General features: G+C 50.7%; 1 protein-coding gene across 6 annotated transcripts in view; it reads left to right on the top strand.

Moving 5' to 3' along the window:
• Positions 1 to 26422, top strand: part of SOX6 (SRY-box transcription factor 6) — a 650335-nt gene that overhangs the window by 298669 nt on the left and 325244 nt on the right. For all 6 annotated transcript variants that reach the window (XM_073550751.1, XM_073550747.1, XM_073550750.1 and 3 more), the window contains 2 exons: positions 1207 to 1450; positions 14349 to 14559. In XM_073550751.1, the coding sequence (XP_073406852.1) occupies positions 1211 to 1450; positions 14349 to 14559 (451 nt within the window). In that variant the 5' untranslated portion in view covers positions 1207 to 1210. The remainder of the gene's footprint in view (positions 1 to 1206; positions 1451 to 14348; positions 14560 to 26422) is intronic.

Below are 26422 nucleotides of genomic sequence, written 5' to 3'. Positions count from 1 at the left end.
TGATATCATCATATCAGTGATGTCACCACCGGGGGCGGGGCTGGAGTATAAGGGGTGTGGTCTCATCATCATATCAGTGATGTCATCACCGGGGCGGGGTTGGAGTATAAGGGGTGTGGTCTCATCATATCAGTGATGTCATCACCGGGGGCGGGGCTGGAGTAAAAGGGGTGTGGTCTCATCATATCAGTGATGTCATCACCAGGGGCGGGGCTGGAGTAAAAGGGGTGTGGTCTCATCATATCAGTGATGTCATCACCGGGGGGCGAGGCTGGAGTATAAGGGGTGTGGTCTCATCATCATATCAGTGATGTCATCACCGGGGGTGGAGCTGGAGTATAAGGGGTGTGGTCTCATCATCATATCAGTGATGTCATCGGGGGGGGGGGGGCTGGAGTATAAGGGGTGTGGTCTCATTATATCCGTGATGTCATCACCGGGGAGGGGCTGGAGTATAAAGGGTGTGGTCTCATCATCATATCAGTGATGTCATCACCAGGGGCTGGGCTGGAGTATAAGGGGTGTGGTCTCATCATCATATCAGTGATGTCATCACCAGGGGCTGGGCTGGAGTATAAGGGGTGTGGTCTCATCATCATATCAGTGATGTCATCACCAGGGGCGGGGCTGGAGGATAAGGGGTGTGGTCTCATCATCATATCAGTGATGTCATCACCAGGGGCGGGGCTGGAGTATAAGGGGTGTGGCCTCATCATTATATCAGTGATGTCATCACCGGGGGAGGGGCTGGAGTATAAAGGGTGTGGTCTCATCATCATATCAGTGATGTCATCACCGGGGAGGGGCTGGAGTATAAGGGGTGTGGTCTCATCATTATATCAGTGATGTCATCACCAGGGGCGGGGCTGGAGGATAAGTGGCGTGGTGTCATCATCATATCAGTGATATCGGGGCGGGGCTGGAGGATAAGGGGTGTGGTCTCATTATATCAGTGATGTCATCACTGGGGCGGGGCTGGAGTATAAGGGGTGTGGTCTCATTATATCAGTGATGTCATCACCGGGGGTGGGTCTGGAGGATAAGGGGTGTGGTCTCATCATCATATCAGTGATGTCATCACCGGGGGCGGGGCTGACAACCTCTCACACTGGGTTGGGAGCACCGACTGGTTGTCAGTAGGTTGTTACTGTTGTGTAGGGTGTATGTGTATGATGTTTAATGATTTGTTATGTTGTTACTTTACAGAAGGATGTCGTCCAAGCCCGCCACCTCTCCATTCACCTGTAAAGCTGATGGAGAGGAGGAGATAAGCGGAGGAGACCTGTCTTCACGGGAAAAAGAGGACCCAGACGATCAGCACCTGGGCGGCCATCTGCCCCTCCACAGCCTTCTAATCAACAAGCCTCACCCTGAGGAGCTGACCGCTCTTGTCACCAACCTGCAGGCCGACGCTGACTGGGACAACATGATCTCCTCCCAGCATAGAATGGTGAGTGGGATGTGCCCGGCCGTGCTGCGTGGACCCCGGAGTGCGGGGTCTGGGTGGTCTCAGGGTTGCACTGGTTGAGCGATGTTTGGTGCATGGTATAAAGGGTGACTTCCTCACCTGCTCCAAGACGGTGTCTGCTGAGATAATGGGGTCATGGCTTGTCGGTCTGACCAGAGGCTGTAATAATATAATGTGTCCGCAGTAATCTCACACTGATACATTGTTTCACAGGTTACATCCTCCCCTCTCCGTACATGGCGGTCACACAGCCGCGTTGTTGCTGGTGTCACCTGTATCACATCTTGTTAAGTATTCTCGCTATGGAAAGTGAGGTCATATGATGAGTTCATCTTCACCGGAGCTTTGATATTAATCATCGTCTCACCAGCAGCCATGAGTGATGACGAGACGGAGCCCTGATTAATTGAGGTGCTCTCGGCCTCCTCCTGTCCATCATTCAATCATGATGCCACTCTCCGCTGACAGAATGCAAAATGCACTGGTCAGAGCGTCGCATCGTGTATGACGGGACGCAAAAGCCTCAGCGCTGCCCACCGCTTCCTGACAACAGAGGACAGCGCATCGTGGGCGTCCCATCACTCATCAGTGTCCCCAAACCTGCACTGTCCTATCCCCTCGTGTCACCTCCGAGAGGAGACAGTTAGACTCGTAGATAGAAATGAGATGGATATATCTGAGCTACAGAAAGAAGAGACTGCACCCGGTGACTGTGCGGGAGTTAGAGACTGCACCCGGTGACTGTGCGGGAGTTAAAGACTGCACCCGGTGACTGTGCAGGAGTTAGAGACTGCACCCGGTGACTGTGCAGGAGTTAGAGACTGCACCCGGTGACTGTGCAGGAGTTAGAGACTGCACCCGGTGACTGTGCAGGAGTTAGAGACTGCACCCGGTGACTGTGCAGGAGTTAGAGACTGCACCCGGTGACTGTGCAGGAGTTAGAGACTGCACCCGGTGACTGTGCAGGAGTTAGAGACTGCACTCGGTAACTGTGCGGGAGTTAGAGACTGCACCCGTTGGCTGCGCAGGAGTTAAAGACTGCACCCGGTGACTGTGCACGAGCTAGAGGCTGCACCCGGTGTCTTCACAGGAGGCAGAGACTGTACCCAGTGACTGCATAGGAGGAAGAGACTGTACCCAGTGACTGCGCAGGAGTTAGGGACTGCACCCGCTAACTGTGCAGGAGTTAGAGACTGCACCCGGTGACTGTGTGGGAGTTAGAGACTGTACCCAGTGACTGCGCAGGAGTTGGTGACTGCGCAGGAGTTAGAGACTGCACCCGGTGACTGCGCAGGAGTTAGAGCCTGCACCCGGTGACTGTGCGGGAGTTAGAGACTGCACCCGGTGACTGTGCGGGAGTTAGAGCCAGCACCCGGTGACTGCGCAGGAGTTAGAGACTGCACCCGGGGACTGCACAGGAGTTAGAGACTGCACCCGGGGACTGCACAGGAGTTAGAGACTGCACCCGGTGACTGCGCAGGAGTTAGAGACTGCACCCGGTGACTGTGTGGGAGTTAGAGACTGCACCCGGTGACTGTGTGGGAGTTAGAGACTGCACCCGGTGACTGTGGGAGTTAGAGACTGTACCCAGTGACTGCGCAGGAGTTGGTGACTGCGCAGGAGTTAGAGACTGCACCCGGTGACTGCGCAGGAGTTAGAGCCTGCACCCGGTGACTGTGCGGGAGTTAGAGACTGCACCCGGTGACTGTGCGGGAGTTAGAGACTGCACCCGGTGACTGTGCAGGAGTTAGAGACTGCACCCGCAAACTGTGCAGGAGTTAGAGACTGCACCCGGTGACTGTGGGAGTTAGAGACTGCACCCGGTGACTGTGCGGGAGTTAGAGACTGCACCCGGTGACTGTGCGGGAGTTAGAGACTGCACCCGGTGACTGCGCAGGAGTTAGAGACTGCACCCGGTGTCTTCACAGGAGTTAGAGACTGCACCCGGTGTCTTCACAGGAGGCAGAGACTGTACCCGGTGACTGCATAGGAGTAAGAGACTGTACCCAGTGACTGCATAGGAGGAAGAGACTGTACCCAGTGACTGTGCAGGAGTTAGAGACTGCAGCCGGTGACTGTGCGGGAGTTAGAGACTGCACCCGGTGGCTGCGCAGGAGTTAGAGACTGCGCCCGGTGACTGTGCAGGAGCTAGAGGCTGCACCCGGTGTCTTCACAGGAGGCAGAGACTGTACCCAGTGACTGCATAGGAGGAAGAGACTGTACCCGCTAACTGTGCAGGAGTTAGAGACTGCACCCGGTGACTGTGTGGGAGTTAGAGACTGTACCCAGTGACTGCGCAGGAGTTGGTGACTGCGCAGGAGTTAGAGACTGCACCCGGTGACTGCGCAGGAGTTAGAGCCTGCACCCGGTGACTGTGTGGGAGTTAGAGACTGCACCCGGTGACTGTGTGGGAGTTAGAGACTGCACCCGGTGACTGTGTGGGAGTTAGAGACTGCACCCGGTGACTGTGTGGGAGTTAGAGACTGTACCCAGTGACTGCGCAGGAGTTGGTGACTGCGCAGGAGTTAGAGCCTGCACCCGGTGACTGTGCGGGAGTTAGAGACTGCACTCGGTGACTGCGCAGCAGTTAGAGACTGCACCCGGTGACTGTGTGGGAGTTAGAGACTGCACCCGGTGACTGTGTGGGAGTTAGAGACTGCACCCGGTGACTGTGCGGGAGTTAGAGACAGCACCCGGTGACTGCGCAGGAGTTAGAGACTGCACCCGGTGACTGTGTGGGAGTTAGAGACTGCACCCGGTGACTGTGTGGGAGTTAGAGACTGCACCCGGTGCCTGTGTGGGAGTTAGAGACTGCACCCGGTGACTGCGCAGGAGTTAGAGACTGAACCCGGTGACTGCGCAGGAGTTAGAGACTGCACCCGGTGACTGTGTGGGAGTTAGAGACTGCACCCGGTGACTGTGTGGGAGTTAGAGACTGCACCCGGTGACTGTGTGGGAGTTAGAGACTGTACCCAGTGACTGCGCAGGAGTTGGTGACTGCGCAGGAGTTAGAGCCTGCACCCGGTGACTGTGCGGGAGTTAGAGACTGCACCCGGTGACTGCGCAGGAGTTAGAGACTGCACCCAGTGACTGCGCAGGAGTTAGAGACTGCACCCGGTGACTGCGCAGGAGTTAGAGACTGCACCCGGTGACTGTGCAGGAGTTAGAGGCTGCACCCGGTGACTGTGCAGGAGTTAGAGGCTGCACCCGGTGACTGTGCAGGAGTTAGAGACTGCACCCGGTGACTGTGCAGGAGTTAGAGGCTGCACCCGGTGTCTTCACAGGAGGCAGAGACTGTATCCAGTGACTGCATAGGAGGAAGAGACTGTACCCAGTGACTGCGCAGGAGTTAGGGACTGCACCCGGTGACTGTGCGGGAGTTAGAGACTGCACCCGGTGACTGTGCGGGAGTTAGAGACTGCACCCAGTGACTGTGCGGGAGTTAGAGACTGCACCCGCTAACTGTGCAGGAGTTAGAGACTGCACCCGGTGACTGTGGGAGTTAGAGACTGCACCCGGTGACTGTGCGGGAGTTAGAGACTGCACCCTGTGACTGTGCGGGAGTTAGAGACTGCACCCGGTGACTGTGCGGGAGTTAGAGACTGCACCCAGTGACTGCGCAGGAGTTAGAGACTGCACCCGGTGACTGTGGGAGTTAGAGACTGCACCCAGTGACTGTGCGGGAGTTAGAGACTGCACCCGGTGACTGTGTGGGAGTTAGAGACTGCAGCCGGTGACTGTGCGGGAGTTAGAGACTGCACCCGGTGACTGCGCAGGAGTTAGAGACTGCACCCGGTGTCTTCACAGGAGGCAGAGACTGTACCCGGTGACTGCATAGGAGTAAGAGACTGTACCCAGTGACTGCATAGGAGGAAGAGACTGTACCCAGTGACTGTGCAGGAGTTAGAGACTGCAGCCGGTGACTGTGCGGGAGTTAGAGACTGCACCCGGTGGCTGCGCAGGAGTTAGAGACTGCGCCCGGTGACTGTGCAGGAGCTAGAGGCTGCACCCGGTGTCTTCACAGGAGGCAGAGACTGTACCCAGTGACTGCATAGGAGGAAGAGACTGTACCCAGTGACTGCGCAGGAGTTAGGGACTGCACCCGCTAACTGTGCAGGAGTTAGAGATTGCACCCGGTGACTGTGTGGGAGTTAGAGACTGTACCCAGTGACTGCGCAGGAGTTGGTGACTGCGCAGGAGTTAGAGACTGCACCCGGTGACTGTGTGGGAGTTAGAGACTGCACCCGGTGACTGTGCGGGAGTTAGAGACAGCACCCGGTGACTGCGCAGGAGTTAGAGACTGCACCCGGTGACTGTGTGGGAGTTAGAGACTGCACCCGGTGACTGTGTGGGAGTTAGAGACTGCACCCGGTGACTGTGTGGGAGTTAGAGACTGCACCCGGTGACTGTGTGGGAGTTAGAGACTGAACCCGGTGACTGTGCGGGAGTTAGAGACTGCACCCGGTGACTGCGCGGGAGTTAGAGACTGCACCCGGTGACTGCGCGGGAGTTAGAGACTGCACCCGGTGACTGCGCAGGAGTTAGAGACTGCACCCGGTGACTGCGCAGGAGTTAGAGACTGCACCCGGTGACTGTGTGGGAGTTAGAGACTGCACCCGGTGACTGTGTGGGAGTTAGAGACTGCACCCGGTGACTGTGTGGGAGTTAGAGACTGTACCCAGTGACTGCGCAGGAGTTGGTGACTGCGCAGGAGTTAGAGACTGCACCCGGTGACTGCGCAGGAGTTAGAGACTGCACCCGGTGACTGTGCGGGAGTTAGAGACTGCACCCGGTGACTGCGCAGGAGTTAGAGACTGCACCCAGTGACTGCGCAGGAGTTAGAGACTGCACCCGGTGACTGTGTGGGAGTTAGAGACTGCACCCGGTGACTGTGTGGGAGTTAGAGACTGCACCCGGTGACTGGGCGGGAGTTAGAGACTGCACCCGGTGACTGGGCGGGAGTTAGAGACTGCACCCGGTGACTGGGCGGGAGTTAGAGACTGCACCCGGTGACTGTGCAGGAGTTAGAGACTGCACCCGGTGACTGTGCAGGAGTTATAGAGACTGCACCCGGTGACTGTGCAGGAGTTAGAGACTGCACCCGGTGACTGTGCTGGAGTTAGAGGCTGCACCCGGTGTCTTCACAGGAGGCAGAGACTGTATCCAGTGACTGCATAGGAGGAAGAGACTGTACCCAGTGACTGCGCAGGAGTTAGGGACTGCACCCGCTAACTGTGCAGGAGTTAGAGACTGCACCCGGTGACTGTGCGGGAGTTAGAGACTGCACCCGGTGACTGGGCGGGAGTTAGAGACTGCACCCGGTGACTGGGCGGGAGTTAGAGACTGCACCCGGTGACTGTGCAGGAGTTAGAGACTGCACCCGGTGACTGTGCAGGAGTTATAGAGACTGCACCCGGTGACTGTGCAGGAGTTAGAGACTGCACCCGGTGACTGTGCTGGAGTTAGAGGCTGCACCCGGTGTCTTCACAGGAGGCAGAGACTGTATCCAGTGACTGCATAGGAGGAAGAGACTGTACCCAGTGACTGCGCAGGAGTTAGGGACTGCACCCGCTAACTGTGCAGGAGTTAGAGACTGCACCCGGTGACTGGGCGGGAGTTAGAGACTGCACCCGGTGACTGGGCGGGAGTTAGAGACTGCACCCGGTGACTGTGCAGGAGTTAGAGACTGCACCCGGTGACTGTGCAGGAGTTATAGAGACTGCACCCGGTGACTGTGCAGGAGTTAGAGACTGCACCCGGTGACTGTGCTGGAGTTAGAGGCTGCACCCGGTGTCTTCACAGGAGGCAGAGACTGTATCCAGTGACTGCATAGGAGGAAGAGACTGTACCCAGTGACTGCGCAGGAGTTAGGGACTGCACCCGCTAACTGTGCAGGAGTTAGAGACTGCACCCGGTGACTGTGCGGGAGTTAGAGACTGCACCCGGTGACTGTGCGGGAGTTAGAGACTGCACCCGGTGACTGTGCGGGAGTTAGAGACTGCACCCGGTGACTGTGCGGGAGTTAGAGACTGCACCCGGTGACTGCGCAGGAGTTAGAGACTGCACCCGGTGACTGCGCAAGAGTTAGAGACTGCAGCCGGTGACTGCGCAAGAGTTAGAGACTGCAGCCGGTGACTGCGCAGGAGCTAGAGACTGCAGCCGGTGACTGCAGAAGTAAATAAAGCAGCGCTGTCTTGTATTGGCGGGGATTTTGCTTGTCCAAGTATGCTTTGTCCAGGGCCAGAGATGGTACCAGTGGATGTTTTGCACTGTATGTCTCTCCACCTGCGTTGTCATGGAGAGCTGCTGTCTCTCATCCACTCGCTGCGCAGTATTTTCACCGTTCTCTAGAACAATGCCGGATGACGCTTATTACCGGATCCATATTTTGCCAGGCGACATTGATGTGAATAGAGACTAATGAAGACGAGGCATCGACAAGAGCGCTGATTAATAACCTCCGCCCGAGAGACCGTCACCAGCAGAATGCTCGCGTCCTACAGCTTTAGCGGGCTATTCGCCCTCTTAGGTGTCTCTCCGTGATGAGAACCATAAACTTGGAACTTGTCATAGAGCCGCCACACAGGATCCTGATCGCAGCTGCGCCAGTTATTTCATGATGGGAACAGAGATTCATGGACAAGTTAAAGGGAATCTGCAGAATTTCACCCCCAAACTATTTATATGCGCTTGTAGATTTTCAATACAAGTCCCACAATCCCTTCATATGGTCGGTTGTTCTTCCTTTACAGTGAAATCAGTGTTTGAACTGGTAGATCTGAAGTCTCTGTCACTCCGGCTCTATTCCCTGCCCAGCGCTGCCTCCTCCTGCTTGACTGACGGCTCCTTTGCCTGAAGTCACACTGTATACAAGCTGTCAGTCAAGCAGGAGGAGGCATTGCTGGGCAGGGAATAGAGCCGGAGTGACAGAGGCTTCAGACTTAGCAATTTAAATGCTGATTTCCCAGTAACAGAGCAACAACTGAACATGTAAAAGGATTCTGGGACTTGTATCTGAAAGCTACATGTGCATTTAAATGGTGTTGAAATCCTGCTGACAGATTCCCTTTGTACTGAAGCAGCGGGTCATGGCAGAAGAGATCTACCCTCATTGAGATGTGATGACGGCAGATTGGGGGATTAAGCCTCTGTCCTTGTACCCCCATGTCAGGACCCGTGGTGCAGATATGGTCGCCATCACTGGAGCGCACCGCAGTGAGGACGAGTCCTGCAGCTTCTCTGCAGCAGCGCATTGGGCCGAGGCATCTTCACATGTTTCCTTTTTTCAAATGTGCAAATTGCAGTAATTGGTACAAGCAGGCGCTCCAGGGTGCAGTGCCCATCAGCGAAGAATGGGCATGTGGGCCGATGGTGTGTCCCTTGGTGTCCATCAGCTTGTGTGTGTAGACAAACTGCACCTTCCTTTACAGAAGACCACCACAACAAAAGTGGACCATTCGCAATACTGCCTTTGTAACTGGGTCCTATGGTAGAGGACTGCCGAGACCCTGTGAGGCTTTACTGCCTGACCTCATAGACCCCGTTAGTAGCCGTGAAAGTGGAGTGCACTCAGCCGTCTCCATGTGTCAGTGTGAAGCAAAAAGGGCAATAGGTCTTGTCCGATGATAGCAGACGATGAGGTGCTGGGAATTGCTTGCCTGCTATGGTTGTGCATCTTGCTACATGGATCAAGCTTCTTTCTCTGCTGCTCAGGTCCAACGGGGTAAAGGCCATTGAAAGAGAACCAATAGGTGGGTCGTCTGCGCTGCAGGTGGAGATCTGCAAGAATGCTCCAGGCTACATTAATTATCAACTCATTTTGAAGTCTTCAGACTTCTTCATTAGGATATAACACATTCCACGTACCGGTATTTCGGATCTCCACCGATTTGTTCTCTTCTGTCAGTGTGCACAGTCACCAATGTTTCCCTTCGAATCATTGTGATGTGTCTGTCCACGTGTTGTAGATTTGTGATGATTTGGGGATGATCCTCGGGAAGGATTACGGTTCATGTGTCCTTGGTATCCACAATGCACAGGTGACGGCGTGCGACAGCTGTGACACCTGCAGTGATTCTTGTGTGTGATCAAGACCCAAGGCGCTGAGCTCCCTTCAGATATGGCTCCTTGTTTCCCACAAGGGACCCTGTGTATTCCGAGCGTCATTCAGCCAAAATATTTAGTTTATTCTCCGAGCCGCCCCTCTCCCAGCTGTGTACTTATAAGGAGTAATAAAGGGACTTAACAATTAGGAAATAACAGCTGCCTCCTGAATTACTCCGCCAGACGCTTTTTATTTGACAGATCCCACAATTTGTTACAACTGGAATCCCAGTCCGCAGCGCAATGCCCTCTTCTCATTTACCGGGGTCCCAGCGGAGGCGCTGTAACTCTTGATTCTCCGTAATGGTGAGGGCCAAGCACCTAGAGGGTAAGTGCATCGGACTTCATGGCAGGCCTCCATCTTTGGGTCAGGGCGGTCTGCTCAGCTTAGTTCACACCTGTGGTCCTGGTCTGTAAATATGCAGTCACCAGATCCATCCCCTGCTGGCCAGAGATGGCTGATGATCAATGACTACAATCCCCAGTAACGGTCACACTATCTGATGGCATCGTCATCCGTCACCCGGCCTCACACCCCTGAAACAGAGAGCCAAGCGTCCAATATACAAAGTGTCTGCTCCCCTGATGGATACATTGTATCACTGAGCCCTTCATAGAAGGTCACCATCCTTCCCTCCTGTTCTCATTTATAATCTTCCTTGGGTCATTGCCCAGTTCTCCTCCACTTCTGGTTCTGCCTTCTTGTTTTTTATATTGACAGATAGATGATCAGCAAAACCATTAATTATGGGCTAATTGTTAACCCTTTAAGTTGCTGATAACACATTCACTGCTGGACACATGAATTATCAATGTGATGCTGAGGATATAAAGAAAAAAATGAGACCCCCCAACTCTAATATCTTGAGGGGTTATCAACCCCACCCCCAGGTGGGTGATGAGGCCACACCCCTTATACTCCAGCCCTGCCCTGGTGATGACATCACTGATATAATGAGGCCACACCCATTATACTCCAGCCCCGCCCCGGTGATGACATCACTGTTATAATGAGACCACACGCCTTATACTGTAGCCCCGCCCCGTGATGACATAACTGATATGAGACCACACCCCTTATACTCCAGCCCCATCCCCGTGATGACATCACTGATAATGATGAGACCACACCCATTATAGTCAAGCACCGCCCCGGTGATGACATCACTGATATGAGACCACACCCCTTGTACTCCAGCCCTTCCCCAGTGATGACATCACTATGTTGATTCCACACCCCTTATACTACAGCCCCGCCCCTGGTGATGACATCACTGATAAGAAGAGACCACACCCCTTATACTACAGCCTCGCCCCTGGTGATGACATCACTGATATAATGACCTGAGACCACACCCCTTATACTCTAGCACCGCCCCCGTGAGGACACTCACTGCAGTACACCGCTGTGTCCCTGGCTCGTGCTCGGATGCTGCAGCTTCTATATTTCTGGTACTGATCCGCTTTCTCTCCGGTTGCTGTGATTATGCAGGAATCTACAGCTTGGATTTATCAGATGTAATTTGTACAACCCATTAGATTATTAACTTTTGGTGCAATGTAAACTCCCCTCTTCTAACTTGTGTTTCTGCGCCTCATCCCCCAGCAATTCCCGAGACGTAGAACTGATTTTACATGGATGTCGGTGGGACAAAAATAAACAGCGGAGGCTCTGTGCATCCAGAGCTTCTCTTCAAACATTTATATTTTGGGATAAAAGCTTTAATAAAAAGGCCACACTTAATATTCAGCTGAACCTATTACACAAAACCTCATTATCATTCCTAATAGAAGCGTATGATTTCTTGGAGAGAGATGACTATTAGCAGGAAAAGACGCTTTTAATTTGATCTTTTTTTCAGTCTGCCTTCTTAATTGATAGTGTATGTAAGTGATCAAAGTTGGCTGATTTGCATAGTGTTCTACATCAAACACTCAAACATCCTCTGGGGTCCTCATAAAAAACACATGCCACAGCAAAACAGCCATAGAAAAGGAGGCAGAAAGGGGGGATTGTGCTCAGGGGCTGGCAGAGCCCCCAAATACTGTAACTCATCTGTGGGGCTTTTTAACGCTGTTGGCGCTGTATTTGTCATGTGACCCTCTGTGTCGCGCTCCACCGCTTATTATTCTTTGTTAAAACTTGCTATTTTTATGACTTTACCAACTGTGACTACAAGTGGCTGAAACTCTTGGAAGGCTCCGGTATGAATCGAGGGTGATGGGAAGGTCGCACTATGGAGGATCTGACGTGGACGATAAGATGTGGCAATATCCTAACTAATGCATAGAAGTTATTATACACAAGTGATGACCATGATGGGGATGATGGTGGTGGTGATAAGAATGGTGGTGATGGGAATGATGGTGGTGGGGATGAGGATGGTGGTGAGGATGATAGTGGTGATGAGGAGGATGATGGTGGTGTGATGAAGATGATGGTGGTGAAGATGAGGGTGGTGAGCATATGGTGGTCGTGGTGATGAGGATAATGATTGTGGTGGTGATGAGGATGGTTATGATGGTGTTGATTGTAGAGGTGATTATTATGATGATGGTGGTGATGATGAGGATGATGATTGTGGTGGTGATGAACATGATGGTCGTGAAAAGGATGACTATGGTAATGATGAATAGTGGTGATGATGATAGAATTGATAAAAATGTATGCTCCATATGATGGATCTGACCAGACGCTGTCATTAATAATATTTCCTTATTCTTTACATTTGCTCATACATTCACCAATGTAATTTATATCTGCATTTGAAGAGCCGGGGCCTTTGATAGATATATACAGTTGTGCTCAAATGTTTACATACCTTAGCAGAATTTTTGCTTTCTTGGCCTTTTTCAGAGAATATGAATGATGTTTTTTCTTTCTTTTTAAATCATAATGACAACCCAAAACATCCAAATGACCCTGATCAAAAGTTCATATACCATGGCCTGATAACATGCACAGAAGTTGACACAAATGGGTTTGAATGGCTTCTAAAGGTAACATCCTCACCGGTGACCTGTTTGCTTGTAATCAGTGTGTGTGCATAAAAGCTGAGTGAGTTTCTGGGATCCAGACAGACTCTTGCATCTTTCATCCAGCCACTGACGTTTCTGGATTCTGAGTCATGGGGAAAGCAAAAGAATAGTCAATAGGAAAAGGTAGTTGAACTGTATAAAACAGGACAGGGATACAAAATGATCTCCAAGGAATTGATAATGCCAGTCAGCAGCGTTCAAACTGTGATTAACAAATGGAAAATCAGGCTCTGTAAAAACAAAACCACGGTCAGGCAGACCATCAAAAATTTCTCCACAACTGGCAGGAAAATTGTTCGGGATGCAAAGAAAAACCCACAAATAACATCAGCTGAAATACTGGACTCTGAAAACTAGTGGTGCGGCTTCTTCAAGATGCACAATAAGGAGTCACTTGAAGAAAAATGGGCTACAAGGTCAAGTCGCCAGAAGAAAGCCATTACTGCGCATATGCCACAAACTATCTCGCCTACAATACACAACAGCACAGAGACAATCCTCAAAACTTCTGGAACAAGGTAATTTGGAGTGACGAGACCAAAATTGAACTTTTTGGCCTTAATCCTAAACGTTACATTTGTAGAGAGGTCAACAAGGCCTATGATGAAAGGAACACTATTCCTACTGTAACGCATAGAGGTCGATTGCTGAAATTTTGGGGATGTGTGAGCTACAAAGTCACAGAAAACTTGGTCAAAGTTGAAGGAAAGAGAAATGCAGCACGTTATCAGCAGATACTGGAGGCAAATTTGCAATCATCAGCCCGGAAGCTGCGCATGGGATGTACTTGGCCTTGTGTTTTGGATTCTTGTCATGTTGAAACTTCCAAGTTGACCTGTCATTATCTACAGCAGAACAAAGTGAAGGTTCTGGAGTGGCCATCTCAGTCTCCTGACCTTAGTATCATTGAGCCACTCTGGGGAGAGATCTCCTGCACGCAATTCATGCTAGACAGCCCAGGAATTTACAGGAACTGGAGGCTTTTTGCAAAGAAGAGTTTGCAGCTTTACCATCTGAGAAAATAAAGAACCTCATCCACAACTACCACAGAAGACTTTATGCTGCCATTGATGTTAGAGGGGGCAACACACAGTATTAAGAAATGGGATATGTAAACTTTAGATCAGGGTCATTTGGATGTTTTGGGTTGTCATTGATTTAAAAAGAGAAAACACAGTAGTTTGACAGTAAATGGCTTCACTCAACCACTAACCATGAGTGGAGAAAAAGTTTTGGTGTTATCATTCACATTCTCTGAAAATAGGGCAAAAAATCAAAAATTATGGCTGGCTTTTGAGCACAACTGTAGATATATATAATATTATATAGGTATGCGTGTATATAATATGTAGATATGTGTGTATATAATATATAGATATGTTTATATATATAATGTGTGTATAATATATATATATATATATATATATCTATATATATATTAATATTACATGAATAAGTTGTGAATCCTTTCCAAAAAAACGCTACTATATATACTGTATTGTGATATCTCTGGAAATTCACTAGTGAAGACCACGGGAAGGCCAATAATCCAAGGTTATAAGTAGTGGCCTCTACTCTTAGGTGAACATGTGATGTCATTGGTTCCTTGGCGGCTTTATGCTCCACCCCTGCGGAGCCCGTGAATAGTGGCAGGAAGTAGGATGTGTGTTGATCGTTATTTTTCCTTGCGCTTTGACTTTTTTACATTCTGTCCTGACACAAACATTTGTTTCCGCAGGATCCAGACAGCAATAAATTACGTTCCCTCTATTCCTTCCGAACTACGTCTACCTCACCACACAAGCCTGACGAAGGGGCTCGCGACCGCAACGATCTTATGAGCAGTGTTAACTTCGGGACTCCGGAACGCCGCAAGGGAAGCTTGGCCGATGTGGTGGACACACTAAAACAAAAGAAACTAGAAGAGATGACGAGGACGGAGCAGGAGGGTGAGTGCTGTTGTTGTTCTGACTTTTGTAGCCTGGGAGCAACAAGTGGGATATGAAGAGGCTGCAAAGTACTTAATTGGCGATAGCTTGGAAAGAATTCTCCGCGTGTTACTATGGTGACGGCTCTTGAAAATAGTCGATAGGTGATATCCATTCCTTCGGCTTGACTTTCCGTCCTGGGTCCCATAGCTGGAGGGTCTGGTGGATCCACGCACACACGTGACTCCATGACTTGAGAGGTTTGTTGTTTGTGAATATGGCATTTTTTGAAAGTTTCTGCGTCCTCACTCTGATGAACCGCGATGACGGTCTGAGATGTGCTGCTGATTGTGCAGCCTCATAGCAGCTGTATAATAGCAGCCACAGTTAACCCTTGACAAACGCTTAATTGTGAGCCGGTGATCCAATAACAACAGCTGGATTAATATGTTGGACGTTGGCATTACTCCGTATCTTGGCACTTGGGGCGTGAGTATTCTGCATGAATAGTATTTTGTGCGTTTAGCAATTTTCTGTAGCTGAAATACAAACACAAAATAAATGCTACACTTTAAAGTTATGACAGTCATACTTGGAGTGCGAGGCTGCACCGATGCCGGCTGCTAGGACAGGACGTTCACCGGAGAGGGCTCAGATCGGTGTGCTGCGGTGTCACGTGTTCTTTTACATTGTCGTCTGTCCGCTCTGTTAAGTGCTGCTAAGGTTTCTTCTGTCGTTAAGTGAATTGCCTAGATTGGACATCGGCTAACAGCTATTTGACTGTCCTTCGGCGCTCGGATGCCACACAATGTCCCATAATTTACAGTCATTTCTGGATTACATCAAACATTTTTTTAATCAGCTAATCATTTATGTACTTGGCTGATATGACAGAATATCACTAGGATTAAGTTTTGTGAGAGACCCCCACGGCTTCCATGAAATATCCCTTCAAGTCTGTGGAGCTGTGAGGACTATGTGTAGAGCACATAATACAGCCGGCGGTTTGACTGCTCACCTCGGCTATCGGAGGATTGAAGATGCCAATGTATCAGGGTGACCTCTACTTAATGGTGCAACCAGTGTTTGTTGGTGGTGAGTAGTATGAAATGGCTGAGGTAGAGGTAGAATTGTGAGCAGACGGGCAATAGTCAGGCTGTGGTAGATGGGTAGGCAAGAAGAAAACCAAGACTAGATCAGGTAGACAGGAGAGCGATGGTAGACACAGACACCAGGGCCAGGAGAAGAGCTTGTAGACATGGATGTTAGCAGGAGATGGAGAAGCTACTGACAGACATAAATTGTGATGCAGGATCTAATGGTAGACTTGAATGGTGATGGTGGATCTAGTGGTAGGCATGAATGGTGACATGGATCTAGTGGTAGACATGAATGGTGATGGTGGATCTAGTGGTAGACATAAATGGTGGTGGATCTAGTGGTAGACATGAATGGTGATGTGGATCTAGTGGTAGACATGAATGGTGATGGTGGATCTAGTGGTAGACATGAATGGTGGTGGATCTAGTGGTAGACATGAATGGTGGTGGTGGATCTAGTGGTAGACATGAATGGTTATGGTGGATCTAGTGGTAGACATGAATGGTGGTGGATCTAGTGGTGGACATGAATGGTGACATGGATCTAGTGGTAGACATGAATGGTGGTGGCGGATTTAGTGGTAGACATAAATGGTGGTGGATCTAGTGGTGGACATGAATGGTGATGTGGATCTAGTGGTAGACATGAATGGTGATGGTGGATCTAGTGGTAGACATGAATGGTGGTGGTGGATCTAGTGGTAGACATGAATGGTGATGGTGGAACTAGTGGTAGACATGAATGGTGGTGGTGGATCTAGTGGTAGACATGAATGGTGATGGTGGCATAAGTGGTAGACATGAATGGTGATGGTGGATCTAGTGGTAGACATGAATGGTGGTGGTGGATCTAGCGGTAGACATGAATGGTGGTGGTGGATCTAGTGCTACACACGAATGGTGGTGGTGAATCTAGCGGTAGACATGAATGGTGGTGGTGGATCTAGTGGTACGCATGAATGGTGGTGGTGGATCTTGTGGTAGACATGAATGGTGATGGTGGATCTAGTGGTAGACATGAATGGTGGTGGTGGATCTAGCGGTAGACATGAATGGTGGTGGTGGATCTAGTGGTACACATGAATGGTGGTGGTGGATCTTGTGGTAGACATGAAAGGTGATGGTGGATCTAGTGGTAGACATGGCCATAATGGCACACATGGATGGCGGGTGGATGGATTGTCGGACTGTCATGAGCAGTTTGCTGAAGTCTCATGTCATGGTTGGCGTCTGGATGGCAGGCACTGTCATGGTGCAGGGTTCACTACCATTACTTTACTGTAGTTCACTGATCTTCTCGCTATAGAAATCTCTTCTTATTTTGCACTTTGGCGTCCTGGAAGCTTAACGCAAAACATTCTGGAAAAAGTGTTTATGAGCAGCTAATATATTTACCCCATATTGAGGGAAACGAGGACGGTCCCCGAAGTTGTAAGAATAAACCGGCTAATGAGAACTCGAATGGAGGATCTGCAATTGAGAAGGTCAACAGGTTTGTGCCGGGGAGAATTGTGCGCAGCTGCTGAAATCTGGATGTTGCAGCAGTTTAAATGGTCAAGTGCCGCTTGTGTTCCAGGGCCGTCTGCTGGCAGGAGGAGGAGAGGTGTCCCGGCATAATGTGCAGCTGTTGAATAAGAATCCTCAGCCTCTGCAATTCCCCACACATCAGCGCCACGGCGGCCTACTGACGAGCACCGGGAGCCGCCGCACGCCCATAAATAATGCATCTATCACACAGATAACAGATTGACATCATTACTTGGGAATTAGAATCTCACTCCCATCTTTGAGACTCAAACCAATAAAAAGAGGGGAAGGAAAGTGTGATAAACCGGCAAGCACCTGTAATCACTGCACGTGTCCATAGCTGGGGAGTGGAGAATCCGGGGCTCAGATTCCGGACTTCTGGAAGTGTAATAATGACCGCCTGGATTGGTGCCGGCGTCCTGCTGATCTGGTGTCCATCGTGTTGTAGCCTGGAGCTCTGCGGGGTTGTCTCTGCCCATTGTACACTGCAGCACTGGAGGAGCCTTGGTTGCCCCCCGGGCATGGTTTTGGCTGTGGGGGGCTCCAGCAAAGTCTGAGATTTGGAAATCTACAAAGTGACTAGAAGTGTTCTAAATCCTGCAGTCGCTTGGTGGTGATCTGTGGAGGTCTTTTAAGACGGGCTCTTGTCATATTACAGACGGGCCAGAAGCCCTCATGCTGTATAAGTGAGTGCACCCTCCACCATGGCATCAGCACCTCTGACAGTAAGGGTGCATGTTCATGGCAGGATGTGCAGTATTAAGCGGCCGCAGACTGGCATCACATTGGTCAGTGGTCATTTAATAGCCGGCCACGTGTCACATGTGCACTGAATGATCAGGACTTTCATCGAGCATAGTCTCTCTGATCACGCCAACGCAGGCCCTGGCCACACAGGACGACGATTGGCCAAGAACGCTGATCTTTTATGCAAAACATGTCATTTCACCCAATGAATGAGGTTTCTGCTCACTCATTGGGTAATCGGCGCCTGTTTACGCCTCACGGTTATGGTGGATCCCCCATTTCCAGGGATCGTTCTCCAGAACCCTGCAGGGTAAAGGCACCTCAAGGCTATAGCGATACTATTCCATGCAGATGCTGTGGATGGAGTAAAACAGGCATAAAATATTGAGAACTGTCAGCGTTCAGGAGTGGAATCTGCAGGTAAATCCTGACAGTGTGATCATGGCTCTAAAGGTCGTTCTTCTGGATTTAACTGGACATAAGAAGTGTTGGAGTATCAGATTCTGGATTACCAGATGATGATGCAAGTGTATAAGGCTCCTATTAAGGGCAGCACCCAAGATGCAAGCGAACGCCATAATCTGACAATCGGCAGGGCTTCCTCCTTGCTCCCCTGGACCACCGTCTGCCGGCATCTCACGTTGACCACAGCCTGCAGCAGCACAGACGCTCACAATTCAGACTGGAAAGACGGACTTTTACTTTCAGTGTAAAGTCCCCCCACGAGGACAGAATGGAGCCGAACATAACTGTTCCTTGTAAAGGATATGTAATAAAGGAGCATAACAGGATTTACAGCAGATACGAGGGTGCAGTCATGAGGACTGGAGTGACACAGTCTGCTCTGCTACATCTGGCCGTGAGGACTGGAGTGACACGGTCTGCTCTGCTACATCTGGCCGTGAGGACTGGAGTGACACGGTCTTCTCTGCTATAATCTAGCCGTGAGGACTGGAGTGACACGGTCTGCTCTGCTACATCTGGCCGTGAGGACTGGAGTGACACGGTCTGCTCTGCTACATCTGGCTGTGAGGACTGGAGTGACACGGTCTGCTCTGCTACATCTGGCTGTGAGGACTGGAGTGACACAGTCTGCTCTGCTACATCTGGCCGTGAGGACTGGAGTGACACGGTCTGCTCTGCTACATCTGGCTGTGAGGACTGGAGTGACACGGTCTGCTCTGCTACATCTGGCCGTGAGGACTGGAGTGACACGGTCTGCTCTGCTACATCTGGCCGTGAGGACTGGAGTGACACGGTCTGCTCTGCTACATCTGGCCGTGAGGACTGGAGTGACACGGTCTGCTCTGCTACATCTGGCCGTGAGGACTGGAGTGACACGGTCTGCTCTGCTACATCTGGCTGTGAGGACTGGAGTGACACGGTCTGCTCTGCTACATCTGGCCGTGAGGACTGGAGTGACACAGTCTGCTCTGCTACATCTGGCCGTGAGGACTGGAGTGACACGGTCTGCTCTGCTACATCTGGCTGTGAGGACTGGAGTGACACGGTCTGCTCTGCTACATCTGGCCGTGAGGACTGGAGTGACACGGTCTGCTCTGCTACATCTGGCCGTGAGGACTGGAGTGACACGGTCTGCTCTGCTACATCTGGCCGGCATTGTGCCGTTTCATCAGTAACACAGGCGTTCTCCTTTCTTCTTTGAACCAGTCCTCCCTGTAAAAGACAATCAGAATCCGCAGATAAGAGCCTCTTTGATGAATCTGATCGATAACATTTCCTCCTGACATTTCGGAGATCTGAACCTGTTTTTTCTCCCCAGTACAGTGGACACCGAGCAGAAAGGTCGCCGCGCCGGTAACTGATATTTAGATGTTTGGTCGGAAACCAGAAATAAATTGATAAATAATTAAAACTTCGTCATTTGCCTGCGACTAGCAAGGATGAAGTGAGGCGAGAGTGTCGCTGTGTGCTAGGACCACCAGAATGAGAGACTGCGCTGGCTTCTGTGAGACTGTGCCGCTGCGCTCTCTCGCGCTGCCCTGTGGACTCCTCGCTGACCGTCTTCCATAAAGCGACTTCTGTGCCAAGTAGCTGCCAGCCCCGCGCTGGTCTCATGCCTAATTGTGTGGCTCCACCAGTGAGTCCCGTCACGGAAGATGCCAGTGTAAGTTCATGGAACAGTTGGCGATCAGAGCTGGAGCGCCGGCGTGTCATCTGGCACCGCAATCTCAGAGTATCCGACTCCAGCTGAAGTTGGGAGACATATAGGCAGCAGAGAAGATCAGAGGACTCGCTGCAGAGTCGCATTAACAATGGCCAGGAAGGCCCCCGCAATACAAGTCCCAGAGGCGTCCTGTCCTGGGGCGTAAATCGCATCACCGCGGAATGAACGCTCCGGGGTCTCTCCAGTTCTGTGCTCCGGCCTCTGTACAGTTATCTCTGTCACTCAATTGTATATCGCCATCATATACGCAGCGCTGTACAGACCTCGCCATCACTGACCCCTTGGGCACTCACAATCCACATCCTCCATCGCTAGGTCTGTGACGTGTGGGAGGAAACCCACCAAACACGGAGAGAACATACAGACTCCTGGCAGGTGTTTGACCCCAGGACCCCAGCGCTCGGAACGTCTCCCAGTCACTGACCACAAGCAGGGATCTTAATAATAAGCTTTATTTTTATCTTGGAGATCTTGAAGATTCTGGGGTAATGAGGCACAACGTCTTATCACAAAGTTGTCAAACTTTACAGCCTCCTTCAGATAAGTGGTGAGGCCGTCGCTCAGCTTTCTGGGGTCCTGGAGCTGCAGATCGGATTTGTCGCCAGTGATGTTGGCTAAATCCGCTTTCACCATTGGCAGCGGTCTCCAATGTCAGCGCTTCTCATTGCTTGCAGGGTCTCAGGCCATCGTTCATGTCTTTACACCTTGAGGTTAGACTCCCAGGAGCAGTCTGAGCCCCAGGAAAGAAGGAGTTAACCCTGTGCTTTTCTCCTGGAGACCGTTGTGTAGAAGAATGGTCCAGGACGCGGAGGTTTCCCCAGTGATGAACTTCAGCGTTATTTGGCCTCACTTCCCGCGCCGTCCCCGCTGTTCCACAACAGGGTCTGAAAGTGCCTTAAGTGCTTCTGACCGTGGTAATGAAGGAAAATGGCCTGGTATCACCGAGGGCACTGCATTAGACTGAATAGTAACCTTACCTGTAAAAGCGCCATTAGGCCGGACCGGCGGACGAAGGCTAACGACCACGCTTATTTACTGAGCTCGGCAAATCTATTATTTCCTGCAAGACTCCGGGAGCCGGACACAAAATGTCAGCACAGAAGGGAAATGTTTCACTGCATAATAAAAATGGATACAGCGCTAATTAGGCGCCAGATTGTTAACCCTTGATGTGCCGCCGCCCGCAGATGTTCATCTGACATTACTCCAGTTATCCCACATGATCATTACGCATAAAGCGTAGTCGAGCCATCCCTGCGCCCGTCACCGGATCACGGTCACTGATCGGACCAGATCGCTTCACACGAGCTTTGTGCATGAATTAATGACGTGTTATTCAGCCACTGACGTCCCGAAGCTTCTCCTGCCCCCCTCCATTTTCCTCGTGTTCCGAAGTGCTGCACTCATAGCTCCTCCCCTTTGTCCATGCGCCTCCATTATGGTCTCAGGTCATCTCATCCTCATCAAGTCCTTCTAATGGAAATCAACTCCCCCTTAACTGACTTCACACCTAGCTTTCTAAGAAGCAAAGCTGTTGTGTAAAAGCTGTAGGATTAGAGCTATAGACAGACTAAGCAAGCAAAGCTGCAGTGTAAAGCATGGCACAGAAATGGAGGAGTGGATTTCATTGTACTTTATCCCGCAGTACAAGGTGCGGAGAAGCTGTATTCTCGTCGGCTGTGTCCCCATGGAGTAGGGTCCACTCACAATGGCCCTTTTTGTAGTCCTTGTTGGCGCTGTCCTTTATTTTCGGAGCTTGCTGCTGTTTTATACAGATCACAATGGTGTTTTTAACTTTATGTTGTGATCACTCACAGCGTCACCATCCAGACTGGGCACTCTGGTCAGTCACAGAACTGGAGCGGTGCTGTATAAGGTCACATATTGCAGCTTCTTTTTCTGGACTCAGTCTGGACGTTCCCATGTTCTGGGAGTCTCCAGGGGTGAGGTTTGGATATGTCACGTCTAATTCTTGGCTCTGCGTCACGGGCTCCGCTGATCCATATTTCACTTGTCATATGTGAATCCCCACAAGCCCCCGGCTCTGGCCGCACATCACTCGCCTCCCGTCTCTACATCCTCCACTAATGGCGTCCAGGTCACTCTGCCCGCTCCTGGCTCACACAACCTGCTTGTCTGGGACGAGAAGCACATTCATTGCTCCTCACTGAGCCGACCAGAGCCAAACGATAGAGCAGCGGCCGCAGAGTGTGGCTGGTGTCTAAATGCGGAGTGTGGAGCCATCACCCTGAACAGACAGGAGCTGGAACAGCTTGTTAGATCGCACCATCAAAAGGCTCCCTCTGCTCCCTGCCAATTAGGGCTCCTCGTCCGGTGGGCACGCATTACTACATCTTATCCCAAACACTCTGCTCGGCATCGGGCCAGAGCCTGACAAAAGAGATCACACTTTCTTGTAAAAGCCTTTTCAGGGGTGATAAATAATGGACAGTCTGCTTCTTTATCAGTCCAGGATTGATGTAACCACACTGATGGTTTCCACTGGCTGCTCTTCTCTAGTATTCAGCATTTTGGGGACGGCCACAGGTTATGGGGTCCACGTTCCTGCTTTATAGGGTTTACATATTGCATTATTTGCAGAATTTGGATCCCAGGAAGGTGATAAATTCACTGTCTGAAGCTGCCATTCCAGCCGTGACCTGGACGCTGATGAAGCGATAGCCCGGTGCGCCCACTGCTGTCTTCAAAGCTCAGCCTTTGGCGCCATAGAGAACACTTGTCTGCAGCCATATTGGCATCATGTACATCTGCGGGGGCGGATGTGACCAAATAATTGCTACCGACATTAGCGTGTTGTGTCATTCAGTATATATCCGGACTCACTGACAGTTCAGTAGTGGACACATTGGCTAATCTTGCCAGTGACTGCGGACTTTTATATATGCTCGCCGTCCATTTTCCTTAAGCTTCATTTTTCTCTCATTTACATGGCGGATGGTTGTTATGAGGGCTCATTACTGCTCACATTTCACCCATAATTGTGCTGTGTAGATGGTGAACCCAGGGAGGTTGGTGATTTGTGTCTGGATGGAGGCAAAGCGAGCCATAACTCAAGAGGCGTCACTCAAGGAGGGAAGAAAACCTCCATGTATTGATCTGTGCACAGGTTAATGAAATACATTACACACATTCCTCCAAGAATCTGGGCTCTCTGGCAGAATGGCAGGAGACACCAGAGAGACAGAAGAAAGAGAGAGAAGGCAAGCGAAAGAAGCCGCTGCTCTCCGACCGCCCTGATGGTCCCTGTCTTGATACACTTGGTGCTCAGGTCACCCTGTTGGTCCCTATGTCTTGATACACTTGGTGCTCAGAACGCCCTGTTAGTCCCTATGTCCTGATACACTTGGTGCTCAGATCGCTCTGTTGGTCCCTATGGCCTAATTCACTTGGTGCTCACATCGTCCTGTTGGTCCCTATGTCTTGAGACACTTGGTGCTCAGACCACCCTGTTAGTCCCTATGTCCTGATACACTTGATGCTCAGATCGCCCTGTTGTTCCATTTGTCTTGATACACTTGATGCTCAGATCGCCCTGTTGGTCCCTATATCCTGATACACTTGGTGCTCAGATTGCCTTGCTGGTCCATTTGTCTTGATACACTTAATGCTCAGATTGCCCTGTTGGTCCCTATGTCCTGATACACTTGATGCTCAGATCGCTCTGTTGGTCCTATGTCCTGATACACTTGATGCTCAGATTGCTGTGTTGGTCCCTATGTCTTGATACACTTGATGCTCAGATCGCCCTGTTGGTCCCTATGTCCTGATACACTTGATGCTCAGATCGCCCCGTTGGTCCCGATGTCCTGAGACACTTGATGCTCAGATCGCCCTGTTGGTCCCTATGTCCTGATACACTTGATGCTCAGATAGCCCTGTTGGTCCATATGTCCTGATACTTGATGCTCAGATAGCCCTGTTGGTCCCTATGTCCTGATGCATTTGGTGCTCAGATCGCCCTGTTGGTCCCGATGTCCTGATACACTTGATGCTCAGATCGCCCTGTTGGTCCCTATATCCTGATACACTTGATGCTCAGATAGCCCTGTTGGTCCATATGTCCTGATACTTGATGCTCAGATCGCCCTGTTGGTCCCTATGTCCTGATGCATTTGGTGCTCAGATCTCCCTGTTGGTCCCTATGTCTTGATGCATTTGGTGCTCAGATCGCCCTGTTGGTCCCTATGTCCTGATGCATTTGGTGCTCAGATCGCCCTGTTGGTCCCTATGTCCTGATGCACTTGATGCTCAGATCTCCCTGTTGGTCCCTATGTCCTGATGCATTTGGTGCTCAGATCGCCCTGTTGGTCCCTATGTCCTGATGCATTTGGTGCTCAGATCACCCTGTTGGTCCCTATGTCCTGATGCATTTGGTGCTCGCCCTTCTCTGGACCCTGCTGCCATTTTTGTCTTGATGTTTTACGGCCTCTGTAATGTAGCTTTATCGTTGTGCGAACATGAAACAAAATGCTTGGATTACTTTCTGGGCAGAATCTCCATGTTGTCTCCACGGTGTGATCTTGGCCCTTGAATAGAGAGAAGCGGCCAAAACTCTGAGCCAGAGATCATTCCTTGTGGACTAATCCAGATCGTAAATGGCACCAATGTGGGAAGTTCATTGGCCCTCAGTGGCCTTATTAGAAGCATCCACTTCCCACTCTGTGTGCCCCATTATGGTCCTCGTGGGGTTAAACGACGTTATGGGGGAATCCTGATGAAACTGTCAGTCCCCAGAGTTAGTGACGGATCTCGTACCGCAGATATTCAGCCTTTATTATCGTGTCACTGGCATATAGAGCACACATTGTAGCCGCCATCTATGTCACAAATATTAACATTATTACTATCAAAGTCAAGTGGGAGCTGAGCCCACCAGTGACGCTGACGCCCACGGTGTGATTACCTCTGTTCTTCCCTGTAAGGTATGACTGTTTACTGACAGCAAGCAGAGGTCTTGTCATCGGTCAGGGTCTAAAACTCAGCGGGCGTGAGTCATTCTGAGCAGACCAGTCCCTTTCCTTTGAGGCAGCGCTGCCCTTGTCTTCCCCAGGTTTCTCCAGATTTTTGCCGACCCTTAGGATAATTCTCTCCGGTTCTTACGCCATGTGGCTGAAGCGTCATTTGCCCTGCTGACCAAGCTCACTTGTAGAACGTCTTCAAACACTTTTCAAAAGTGGCACAAGCAACGCAAACCATCAAAAATAGAAACCTTTTTATCCAAAAATGCCCTGTGCCAAAATTTGTGACTTGATAACCCTTAAAGTTTATAAAATAGACGCAGAAGCTTTCATAAAGGAAGGCGCCCGATTTCCTTTGGTGGCCAGCGGCTTGTAATGTGTCCGGCCCCGGGCCCTTCATGTGCTGCAGAATATCGGACTCCATAGCTGTAGCGCAGCCCGCCCGCTCCCCCATCCCTCGCCTGAGGGTCACCTGCATGTTTAGCACAGCCTGACAGCTCTGCCACTTCCAGTACTGAGGAGGTGAAGTCATTTGTGTCTAGAATATGCAGAACATCGCACCTTCCTGACTACACCCAGTGAATGAGCGCTTATTTATAGCGGAGCCTCCCCGTCCCGGGTTCAGGCTTTTTTACAATTCCGATGCCTTATAATTTACTAAATCTTCATGAGCCGTAATGATGAATTTTGTGGCCATTATTCGCACCTTTTATTAATTTACCGTGTATGAATAAATGAGAATGTTGTGAGTTGCTGATTGGGAAGCGATTTCTGAAAGTGACAGTTAGATTATAGGGTGTTTAAGGGAAAATGCCTCTTTCCCGAGGTACCCAGTAATTTCTTTCTTGTTAGAAATTATTATAATTTATTATGGCGTGTGGGTCCTAATGAATATCTGCTATTAACTGAGCCAGATACTGAGACTAAGATTAGCCGGCGGCGGCTCCACTCCCCCTGACTGCAGGCGCCGCTGCTCTCTGTACCCCACTAATTCTAGCAAGCCTATATGGGGGGCAGATTCACTCTGGGGGTGTCCTGGGGTGATCTGAGCACGTTCCTGCTCATCGTCCATAGGAAGGCGGCTTACTGTACACGGACTGAGGAAACGCAACTCCCTGACGGCAGGCGGCATTTACACCGGCCGTGTTCCTGCCCAGATTCTCAGATTAGTGCAGGGAGGTCGCCCCTGCCTCCCATTCACAGATATTGGCCATTCTGTGGCATCCTGTGCCAATAGACACAATCCAGCCTGCCCCAGTCCTGCCCGGATCTCACAGGAGCCCGTGGAAGCACCAAGATCCAGCCCAGATTTCCAGGTTTTCTCAGCAATTTCTCTTCATCAC

This window comes from Dendrobates tinctorius, unplaced genomic scaffold (genome assembly GCF_039654945.1).
Source record: "Dendrobates tinctorius isolate UK_male_01 unplaced genomic scaffold, ASM3965494v1 ptg000168l, whole genome shotgun sequence".
In the NCBI taxonomy this organism is placed as follows: domain Eukaryota; kingdom Metazoa; phylum Chordata; class Amphibia; order Anura; family Dendrobatidae; genus Dendrobates; species Dendrobates tinctorius.
Note: the sequence above shows the minus strand (reverse complement) of the source record. Positions and strands in the feature narration are given on the sequence as shown.